At 47.8% G+C, this 12,500-nt stretch overlaps 1 protein-coding gene across 1 annotated transcript in view; it reads left to right on the forward strand.

Annotated features, from left to right (window-relative positions):
* The window catches only part of LOC135509781 (reelin), a 73,319-nt gene that overhangs the window by 18,168 nt on the left and 42,651 nt on the right, over window positions 1-12,500 (forward strand). Inside the window, 6 exon segments of the mRNA XM_064930680.1 lie at window positions 3,425-3,582; window positions 4,223-4,430; window positions 4,665-4,741; window positions 5,245-5,403; window positions 8,103-8,297; window positions 11,642-11,770. Of these exon segments, the coding sequence (XP_064786752.1) occupies window positions 3,425-3,582; window positions 4,223-4,430; window positions 4,665-4,741; window positions 5,245-5,403; window positions 8,103-8,297; window positions 11,642-11,770 (926 nt within the window).

Genomic DNA, 12,500 nt, shown 5'->3' on the forward strand with positions numbered 1-12,500 from the left:
AGATCTATATATCTCCCTTCACTCTATCTCTGTATATCTATATAATTCCCTTCACTCTATCTCTGTATATCTATATAATTCCCTTCACTCTATCTCTGTATATCTATATATCTCCCTTCACTCTATCTCTGTATATCTATATATCTCCCTTCACTCTATCTCTGTATATCTATATATCTCCCTTCACTCTATCTCTGTATATCTATATATCTCCCTTCACTCTATCTCTGTATATCTATATATCTCCCTTCACTCTATCTCTGTAGATCTATAGATCTTCCTTCACTCTATCTCTGTAGATCTATATATCTCCCTTTCCTCTGTCTCTGTATATATACACTGCTCAAAAAAATAAAGGGAACACTTAAACAACACAATGTAACTCCAAGTCAATCACACTTCTGTGAAATCAAACTGTCCACTTAGGAAGCAACACTGATTGACAATAAATGTCACATGCTGTTGTGCAAATGGAATAGACAACAGGTGGAAATTATAGGCATTTAGCAAGACACCCCTAATAAAGGAGTGGTTCACAGACCACTTCTCAGTTCCTATGCTTCCTGGCTGATGTTTTGGTCACTTTTGAATGCCGGCGGTGCTTTCACTCTAGTGGTAGCATGAGACGGAGTCTACAACCCACACAAGTGGCTCAGGTAGTGCAGCTCATCCAGGATGGCACATCAATGCGAGCTGTGTTTGTCAGCGTAGTGTCCAGAGCATGGAGGCGCTACCAGGAGACAGGCCAGTACATCAGGAGACGTGGAGGAGGCCGTAGGAGGGCAACAACCCAGCAGCAGGACCGCTACCTCCGCCTTTGTGCGGGGAGGAGCAGGAGGAGCACTGCCAGAGCCCTGCAAAATGACCTCCAGCAGGCCACAAATGTGCATGTGTCTGCCCAAACAGTCAGAAACAGACTCCATGAGGGTGGCATGAGGGCCCGACGTCCACAGGTGGGGGTTGTGCTTACAGCCCAACACCGTGCAGGACGTTTGGCATTTGCCAGAGAACACCAAGATTGGCAAATTCGCCACTGGCGCCCTGTGCTCTTCACAGATGAAAGCAGGTTCACACTGAGCACATATGACAGACGTGACAGTCTGGAGACGCAGTGGAGAACGTTCTGCTGCCTGCAACATCCTCCAGCATGACCGGTTTGGCGGTGAGTCAGTCATGGTGTGGGGTGGAATTTCTTTGGGGGGCCGCACAGCCCTCCATGTGCTCGCCAGAGGTAGCCTGACTGCCATTAGGTACCGAGATGAAATCCTCAGACCCCTTGTGAGACCATATGCTGGTGCGGTTGGCCCTGGGTTCCTCCTAATGCAAGACAATGCTTGACCTCATGTGGCTGGAGTGTGTCAGCAGTTTGTGCAAGAGGAAGGCATTGATGCTATGGACTGGCCTGCCCGTTCCCCAGACCTGAATCCAATTGAGCACATCTGGGACATCATGTCTCGCTCCATCCACCAACAGACTATCCAGGAGTTGGCGGATGCTTTAGTCCAGGTCTGGGAGGAGATCCCTCAGGAGACCATCCGCCACCTCATCAGGAGCATGCCCAGGCATTGTCGTGAGGTCATACAGGCACGTGGAGGCCACCCACACTACTGAGCCTCATTTTGACTTGTTTTAAGGACATTACATCAAAGTTGGATCAGCCTGTAGTGTGGTTTTTCACTTTAATTTTGAGTGTGTCTCCAAATCCAGACCTCCATGGGTTGATAAATGTGATTTCCATTGATAATTTTTGTGTGATTTTGTTGTCAGCACATTCAACTATGTAAAGAAAAAAGTATTTAATAAGAATATTTCATTCATTCAGATCTCGGATGTGTTATTTCAGTGTTCCCTTTATTTTTTTGAGCCGTGTATATATGTGTTGTTGTATGTGTCGAACTGCTTTACTTTATCTTGGCCAGGTCGCAATTGTAAATGAGAATTTGTTCTCAACTTGCCTACCTTGTTAAATAAAGGTGAAATAAAACATAAATAAATCCCTCTCTCTCTACCCAACCTTTCTCTCTCTACCCAACTTCTCTCTCTCTACCCAACCTCTCTCTCTCCACCCCACCTCTCTCTCTACCCCACCTCTCTCTCTACCCCACCTCTCTCTCTCTACCCCACCTCTCTCTCTCTACCCCACCTCTCTCTCTCTACCCCACCTCTCTCTCTCTACCCCACCTCTCTCTCTCTCTCTCTACCCCACCTCTCTCTCTCTCTCTCTACCCCATCTCTCTCTCTCTCTCTCTCTACCCCACCTCTCTCTCTACCCCACCTCTCTCTCTCTACCCCACCTCTCTCTCTCTCTCTCTACCCCACCTCTCTCGCTCTCTCTCTACCCCACCTCTCTCTCTACCCCACCTCTCTCTCTCTCTACCCCACCTCTCTCTCTCTACACCACCTCTCTCTCTCTACCCCACCTCTCTCTCTACCCCACCTCTCTCTCTCTCTACCCCACCTCTCTCTCTCTACACCACCTCTCTCTCTACCCCACCTCTCTCTGCCCCACCTCTCCTTCTCTACCCCACCTCTCTCTCTCTACCCCACCTCTCTCTCTCTACCCCACCTCTCTCTCTACCCCACCCCCTCTCTCTCTGCCCCACCTCTCTCTCTACCCCACTTCTCTCTCTCTGCCCCACCTCTCTCTCTCTACCCCACCTCTCTCTCTCTACCCCACCTCTCTCTCTCTACCCCACCTCTCTCTCTCTACCCCACCTCTCTCTCTCTACCCCACCTCTCTCTCTCTACCCCACCTCTCTCTCTACACCACCTCTCTCTCTACACCAACTCTCTCTCTGCCGCACCTCTCTCTCTCTGCCCCACCTCTCTCTCTCTCTCTACCCCAACTATCTCTCTCTCTACCCCAACTATCTCTCTCTACTCCAACTATCTCTCTCTACCCCAACTATCTCTCTCTACCCCACCTCTCTCTCTCTACCCCACCTCTCTCTCTCTACCCCACCTCTCTCTACCCCACCTCGCTCTCTCTACCCCACCTCTCTCTCTACCCCACCTCTCTCTCTACCCCACCTCTCTCTCTCTCTACCCCACCCCTCTCTCTCTCTACCCCACCTCTCTCTCTACCCCACCTCTCTCTCTCTACCCCACCTCTCTCTCTCTACCCCACCTCTCTCTACCCCACCTCTCTCTCTCTACCTCCCTTCCCCCTCTCTCTACCCCACCTCTCTCTCTCTCTACCTCCCTTCCCATCTCTCTACCCCACCTCTCTCTCTACCCCACCTCTCTCTCTCTCTCAACCTCCCTTCCCCTCTCTCTACCCCACCTCTCTCTCTCTCTACCCCACCTCTCTCTCTCTACCCCACCTCTCTCTACCCCACCTCTCTCTCTCCCTCCCTCTCTCTCTCTACCCCACCTCTCTCTCTCTCCCTCCCTCTCTCTCTACCCCACCCACTTCCCCACTCAGTAAAACGAGGTTCCGGTGGTTCCAGGAGAGTAGTGTGTACCGGGACGCTCCAGCCTTTGCCCTAGACGGAGTCTACATCTCTGAGCCCTGTCCCAACCACTGTGGAGGACACGGAGACTGCATCTCTGGAGTATGCTTCTGTGATATGGGCTATACAGGTAGGTACTGATAGAGAGGGGAGAGGAACAAATAGGAGGGAGAGAGGGAGGGAGAGAGAGGGGGGGAAGAGAGAGAGGGAGGGAGAGAGAGGGGGAAGGGAGGGAGGGAGGGAGGGAGCGAGAGGGAGGGAGGGAGGGAGAGAGATAGAGGGGGTAGCGAGAAAGAGGGAGGGAGAGAGAGAGGGGGTGTAGAGAGAGAGAGAGAGGGGGAGACAGAGAGGGGGAGGTAGAGGGGGAGGGAGAGAGAGGGAGGGGAGAGAGAGAGAGAGAGGGGGAGAGAGAGAGAGAGAGAGAGAGAGAGAGAGAGAGAGAGAGGGGGAGAGAGGGGGTAGAGAGAAGGAGGAAGAGAGAGAGAGGGGGAGGGAGAGAGAGGGGGTAGAGAGAAGGAGGGAGAGAGAGAGGGAGGTAGAGAGAGGGGAGGGAGAGAGAGAGAGAGGGAGGGAGGGAGAGAGAGAGGGGGTAGAGAGAAGGAGGAGAGAGAGAGAGAGAGGGGAGGGAGAGAGAGGAGAAAAAGAGATGGTGAAATGGAGAAGGAAGAGTGGACATCTCTGATAGTTGAGAATGGGAGTTGTTGAAAACAGTGTTAGTGATTGTGATAAACAATGTGTTGCTTTCTCTTGTGTGTCTGCGTGTTCCCCAGTGGAACAGGACAGCTGTGTGCCAGCAGTGGCCAGTCCCACAGAGCTGGTGGAGGGCTTTGAGAGCAAGCTGAGCCCGCTGTGGCAGAGCCTGAGTGGGGGTCAGGTTGGAGGCGGCTGTGGTACCATCAGCGAGGGCAAAGCCCTGTACTTCAGCAGCTCTGGAAAAAGACAGGCACTGACTGTCACCCTGGATACCACAAACACACGGTCAGTACGCACGTTCTCCTGGGTGATCAGCTTTACACCACGGAGGCTGCAGAGTTCTTTTTCTTCCTTAAACTCTTTAACTAAACTCTTGGTCAGTTTCGACAATGAGTGCAGGACTGGAACAAAAGCCTGCAAAAAAAGGAACTGTAGATCCCCCGTTCCAGTTTCCAGTGAACTAACAGTGTCCCCCTGTGTGTCTGTCTGTCCGTCCCGTCCGTCCGTCTGTCCATGTAGGCTGGTGCAATTCTACACGCGAATCGGAGGGAAGAACGTTGGACCCACCTGCACTAGACCTCGCTCCCGCAACGAAGGTGACTGACCATCACCATCGCCACTGTCGATGTCCCACTTAAGCTCTCTCTCTCTCTCTAAACTCATAGCTGAACTCAATGAGTCTCTCTGCTTCCACCGTGTGGCGGTTCACTGACACTGCAGTGTGGATTATATTCAGTCGCTCCAGGTCTCAAGCTGTATCTCCTGTCCATTTGATCAACTATTGAAGCCTTGTGTTTCAGCAGATCCTTTTCCTCCTCCTCTCCTCCCTCCTCCTCCTCCTCTCCTCCTCTCCTCCTCCTCCTCCTCCTCCTCCTCTCCTCCTCTCCTCCTCCCTCCTCCCCCCCTCCTCTCCTCCTCTCCTCCTCTCCTCCTCTCCTCCTCTCACTCTCCTCCCTCCTCCTCTCCTCCCTCCTGCTCCTCCTCTTCCCCTCCTCTCCTCCCCCCCTCTCCTCCTCTCCTCCTCCTCCTCTCCCTCCCCCTCCCCCTCCTCTTCTCCTCCTGCCCCCGTCTCCTTCTCTTTTCTCATCTGGTCCTCCAGGAGTGGTTGTCCAGTTCTCAACCAACAACGGAGTGCAGTGGCAGTTCCTGAGAGAGCTGGACTTTGGCTCCTTCCTGGAACCCCAGGTGGTGACCATTGAACTGCCTCCAGCCGCCAAGACCCCCTACACAGTGTTCCGCTGGTGGCAGCCACAGCAAGGTGAGGAGTCAGACCTGCCTCTAATAGCCCACAGCAAGGTGAGGAGTCAGACCTGCCTCTTATAGCCCACAGCAAGGTGAGGAGTCATACCTGCCTCTTATAGCCCACAGCAAGGTGAGGAGTCAGACCTGCCTCTTATAGCCCACAACAAGGTGAGGAGTCAGACCTGCCTCTTATAGCCCACAGCAAGGTGAGGAGTCAGACCTGCCTCTTTTAGCCCACAGCAAGGTGAGGAGTCATACCTGCCTCTTATAGCCCACAGCAAGGTGAGGAGTCAGACCTGCCTCTTTTAGCCCACAGCAAGGTGAGGAGTCAGACCTGCCTCTAATAGCCCACAGCAAGATGAGGAGTCATACCTGCCTCTTATAGCCCACAGCAAGGTGAGGAGTCAGACCTGCCTCTAATAGCCCACAGCAAGGTGAGGAGTCATACCTGCCTCTTATAGCCCACAGCAAATTACCCAAATTACGGAGTGCCGTGTAAAGGCACGAGGACGAAGACCAAACAAAAGAGTGAGGAGAATCTCGAATAAATAACACACTCGCACAATGATTAAGACACGGGACGAGACCTGTAATCATCTGCACAATCCACAAGGGCACGAAAGCCAAAACACACAGCAGACATGGTAACACTACTGGACAGCACCATGGTGACCAACAGACATGGTAACAATACTGGACAGCACCATGGTGACCAACAGACATGGTAACACTACTGGCCAGCACCATGGTGACCAACAGACATGGTAACACTACTGGACAGCACCATGGTGACCAACAGACATGGTAACAATACTGGACAGCACCATGGTGACCAACATACATGGTAACACTACTGGACAGCACCATGGTGAACAACAGACATGGTAACAATACTGGACAGCACCATGGTGACCAACAGACATGGTAACACTACTGGACAGCACCATGGTGACCAACAGACATGGTAACAATACTGGACAGCACCATGGTGACCAACAGACATGGTAACACTACTGGACAGCACCATGGTGACCAACAGACATGGTAACACTACTGGACAGCACCATGGTGACCAACAGACATGGTAACACTACTGGACAGCACCATGGTGACCAACAGACATGGTAACACTACTGGACAGCACCATAGTGACCAACAGACATGGTAACACTACTGGACAGCACCATGGTGACCAACAGACATGGTAACACTATTGGACAGCACCATGGTGACCAACAGACATGGTAACACTACTGGACAGCACCATGGTGAACCACAGACATGGTAACACTACTGGACAGCACCATGGTGACCAACAGACATGGTAACACTACTGGACAGCACCATGGTGACCAACAGACATGGTAACACTACTGGACAGCACCATGGTGACCAACAGACATTGTAACAATACTGGACAGCACCATGGTGACCCACAGACATGGTAACACTACTGGACAGCACCATGGTGACCAACAGACATGGTAACACTACTGGACAGCACCATGGTGACCAACAGACATGGTAACACTACTGGACAGCACCATGGTGACCAACAGACATGGTAACACCACTGGACAGCACCATGGTGACCAACAGACATGGTAACACTACTGGACAGCACCATGGTGACCAACAGACATGGTAACAATACTGGACAGCACCATGGTGACCAACAGACATGGTAACACTACTGGACAGCACCATGGTGACCAACAGACATGGTAACACTACTGGACAGCACCATGGTGACCAACAGACATGGTAACACTACTGGACAGCACCATGGTGACCAACAGACATGGTAACACTACTGGACAGCACCATGGTGACCAACAGACATGGTAACACTACTGGACAGCACCATGGTGACCAACAGACATGGTAACAATACTGGACAGCACCATGGTGACCAACAGACATGGTAACACTACTGGACAGCACCATGGTGAACAACGGACACATATATACAAGTACAATCAGCGGGAACAGGGGCCTGGTGTGCACAATGAAAGTTCCAGAAGGATCTGTGACACCCACAGCATACAGGAAATAGAACTACTCTCACAGCCCACAGTATACAGGAAGTAGATCTACTCTTACAGTCCACAGTATACAGGATATAGAACTACTCTTACAGCCCACAGCATACAGGAAGTAGAACTACTCTTACAGCCCACAGCATACAGGAAGTAGAACTACTCTCACAGCCCACAGCATACAGGAAATAGAACTACTCTCACAGCCCACAGTATACAGGAAGTAGATCTACTCTTACAGTCCACAGTATACAGGATATAGAACTACTCTTACAGCCCACAGCATACAGGAAGTAGAACTACTCTTACAGCCCACAGCATACAGGAAGTAGAACTACTCTCACAGCCCACAGTATACAGGAAATAGAACTACTCTTACAGTCCACAGTATACAGGAAATAGAACTACTCTTACAGTCCACAGTATACAGGAAGTAGAACTACTCTCACAGCCCACAGTATACAGGAAGTAGATCTACTCTTACAGTCCACAGTATACAGGATATAGAACTACTCTTATACCTTTCACACAACTGGCCCGAGCCGAGCCAAACCAAACTAAGCTGGCCTTTTATGCATCCACCATTTTTTTAAATCTGGAAACGTGCTGGAAAGGTCAATAGGGTGACAAGGGTCAAGGGTCAAACGTCATACAGAGTATCTCTGTCTCTCCGCAGGTAAACACTCAGCCCAGTGGGCGTTGGATGACGTCCTGATCGGTATGAACGACAGTTCCAGGACTGGTTTCCATGACAAGTTCGCCGGGACGTCCCCTCTGAGACACAACTGGTACCGTGTCCAGGGGGGAGAGGTCACAGTGGACTGTTTGTCTCTGGACACGGCTCTGTCCTTCTACTCCGATGCCACAGACAGTGAGTCAAGCTACTGCGTACACACACACACACACACACACACACACACGCACACACACATGAATTAGCCAGACGAACCGGTGCCTGTATATAGCCTCACATCTGTATATAATCTACTGTATTTAGCCTCTCTACTGTATTTAGCCTCTCAACTGTATATAACCTCCCTAATGTATATAACCTCTCTACTGTATATAACCTCTCTACTGTATATATTCCCTCTACTGTATATAACCTCCCTACTGTATATAACCTCTCTACTGTATATAACCTCTCTACTGTATATAACCTCTCTACTGTATATAACCTCTCTACTGTAAATAACCTCCCTACTGTATATAACCTCTCTACTGTTATAGCCTCTCTACTGTATATAACCTCTCTACTGTATATAACCTCTCTACTGTATATAACCTCTCTACTGTATATAGCCTCTCTACTGTATATAGTCTCTCTACTGTGTATATAGTCTCTCTACTGTATATAGCCTCTCTACTGTATATAGCCTCTCTACTGTATATAGTCTCTCTACTGTATATAGCCTCTCTACTGTATATAACCTCTCTACTGTATATAGCCTCTCTACTGTATATAACCTCTCTACTGTATATAGACTCTCTTCTGTTATAGCCTCTCTACTGTATATAACCTCTCTACTGTATAAAGCCTCTCTACTGTATATAGTCTCTCTACTGTATATAGTCTCTCTACTGTATATAGCCTCTCTACTGTATAAAGCCTCCCTACTGTATATAGCCTCTCTACTGTATATAACCTCTCTACTGTATAGAACCTCTCTACTGTATATAACCTCTCTACTGTATATAGCCTCTCTACTGTGTATAGCCTCTCTACTGTATATAGCCTCTCTACTGTATAAAGCCTCTCTACTGTATATAGCCTCTCTACTGTATAAAGCCTCTCTACTGTATAAAGCCTCTCTACTGTATAAAGCCTCTCTACTGTATATAGCCTCTCTACTGTATATAGCCTCTCTACTGTATATAGCCTCTCTACTGTATAAAGCCTCTCTACTGTATATAGCCTCTCTACTGTATATAGCCTCTCTACTGTATATAACCTCTCTACTGTATATAGCCTCTCTACTGTATATAGCCTCTCTACTGTATATAACCTCTCTACTGTATAAAGCCTCTCTACTGTATATAGCCTCTCTACTGTATATAACCTCTCTACTGTATATATCCTCTCTACTGTATAAAGCCTCTCTACTGTATATAGCCTCTCTACTGTATAAAGCCTCTCTACTGTATAAAGCCTCTCTACTGTATATAGCCTCTCTACTGTATAAAGCCTCTCTACTGTATAAAGCCCCTCTACTGTATAAAGCCCCTCTACTGTATATAGCCTCTCTACTGTATAAAGCCTCTCTACTGTATAAAGCCTCTCTACTGTATAAAGCCTCTACTGTATAAAGCCTCTCTACTGTATATAGCCTCTCTACTGTATATAGCCTCTCTACTGTATATAGCCTCTCTACTGTATATAGCCTCTCTACTGTATATAGCCTCTCTACTGTATAAAGCCTCTCTACTGTATAAAGCCTCTCTACTGTATATAGCCTCTCTACTGTATATAGCCTCTCTACTGTATATAGCCTCTCTACTGTATATAGCCTCTCTACTGTATAAAGACTCTCTACTGTATAAAGCCTCTCTACTGTATATAGCCTCTCTACTGTATATAACCTCTCTACTGTATATAGCCTCTCTACTGTATATAGCCTCTCTACTGTATATAGCCTCTCTACTGTATAAAGCCTCTCTACTGTATATATCCTCTCTACTGTATATAGCCTCTCTACTGTATATATCCTCTCTACTGTATATAACCTCTCTACTGTATAAAGCCTCTCTACTGTATATAGCCTCTCTACTGTATATAGCCTCTCTACTGTATATATCCTCTCTACTGTATATAGCCTCTCTACTGTATATAGCCTCTCTACTGTATAAAGCCTCTCTACTGTATATATCCTCTCTACTGTATATATCCTCTCTACTGTATATATCCTCTCTACTGTATATATCCTCTCTACTGTATACAGCCTCTCTACTGTATATAGCCTCTCTACTGTATATAGCCTCTCGACTGTATATAGCCTCTCTACTGTATAAAGCCTCTCTACTGTATATAACATCTCTACTGTATATAGCCTCTCTACTGTATATAGCCTCTCTACTGTATACAGCCTCTCTACTGTATATAGACTCTCTACTGTATATAGCCTCTCTACTGTATAAAGTCTCTCTACTGTATAAAGCCTCTCTACTGTATATAGACTCTCTACTGTATATAGCCTCTCTACTGTATATAGCCCCTCTACTGTATAAAGCCTCTCTACTGTATAAAGCCTCTCTACTGTATATAGCCTTATTCACTGTCTTTTTACTGTTGTTTTTTATTTTGTTACTTATCTATTGTTCACCTAATACCTATTTTTTACGTTAAAATTGCACTATTGGTTAGAGCCAGTAAGTAAGCATGTCACTGTAGGCATTCAGTGTAATTCACTTTATTTAACTAGGCAAGTCAGTTAAGAACAAAATCTTATTTTCAATGACGGTCCAGGAACAGTGGGGTGAACTGCCTTGTTCAGGGGCAGAACGACAGATGTTTACCTTGTCAGCTCGGGGGATTCGATCTTGCAACGTTTTGGTTACTAGTCCAACACTCTAACCACTAGTCTACCTGCCGCCACTCCACTCTAACCACTAGTCTACTTGCCACCCCTCCACTCTAACCACTAGTCTACCTGCCACCCCTCCACTCTAACCACTAGGCTACCCTGTCGCCCCTCCACTCCAACCACTAGGCTACCTGCCACCCCTCCACTCTAACCACTAGGCTACCCTGCCGCCCCTCTACTCTAACCACCAGGCTACCTGCCACCCCTCCACTCTAACCACTAGTCTACCCTGCCGCCCCTCTACTCTAACCACCAGGCTACCTGCCACCCCTCCACTCTAACCACTAGTCTACCCTGCCGCCCCTCCACTCTAACCACTAAGCTACCTGCCACCCCTCCACTCTAACCACTAGGCTACCCTGCCGCCCCTCTACTCTAACCACCAGGCTACCTGCCGCCCCTCCACTCTAACCACTAGACTACTTGCCGCCCCTCCACTCTAACCACTAGGCTACCCTGCCGCCCCTCTACTCTAACCACCAGGCTACCTGCCGCCCCTCCACTCTAACCACTAGACTACCTGCCGCCCCTCCACTCGAACCACTAGGCTTCCCTGCCGCCCCTCCACTCTAACCACTAGTCTACCTGCCGTTATAAATGACAACTCTCTCTCTCTCTCTCTCTGCCTCTCCAGAGAAGCCACGGTACGCAGAGAGCTGGGACTTTGAGGTGTCTGGCTCTTCCTTCCTGCAGTTTGACCTGTCTATGGGTTGCAGTAAGACAGTCACGTCCTCTCATGGTGTCAGGCTGGAGTATTCCACAGGTATCACACTCTGTACCACCCTGAATCAGCCTTTAGAAACTATACATGTATTATAACGCATTATAAGGCATTACATGGGTATTATAACGCATTATAAGTGTTTTATAAGGCATTACATGTGTATTACAAGGCATTATAAGGCATTACATGTGTTTTATAAGGCATTATAAGGCATTACGTGTGTTTTATAAGGCATTATAAGGCATTACGTGTGTTTTATAAGGCATTATAAGGCATTACGTGTCTTTTATAAGGCATTATAAGGCATTACATGGGCATTATAAGGTATTATAAGTCATTACATGGGCATTATAAGGCATTACATGTGTATTATAAGGCATTATAAGGCATTACATGTGTTTTATAAGGCATTATAAGGCATTACGTGTGTTTTATAAGGCATTATAAGGCATTACATGGGTATTATAAGGCATTATAAGGCATTACATGGGTATTATAAGGCATTATAAGGCATTACATGGGTATTATAAGGCATTATAAGGCATTACATGTGTATTATAAGGCATTATAAGGCATTACATGGGCATTATAAGGCATTATAAGGCATTACATGTGTATTATAAGGCATTATAAGGCATTACATGGGCATTATAAGGCATTATAAGGCATTACATGGGTATTATAAGGCATTACATGGGTATTATAAGGCATTACATGTGTATTATAAGGCATTAAATGGGTATTATAAGGCATTATAAGGCATTACATG

Source organism: Oncorhynchus masou, chromosome 22 (genome assembly GCF_036934945.1).
Source record: "Oncorhynchus masou masou isolate Uvic2021 chromosome 22, UVic_Omas_1.1, whole genome shotgun sequence".
In the NCBI taxonomy this organism is placed as follows: domain Eukaryota; kingdom Metazoa; phylum Chordata; class Actinopteri; order Salmoniformes; family Salmonidae; genus Oncorhynchus; species Oncorhynchus masou.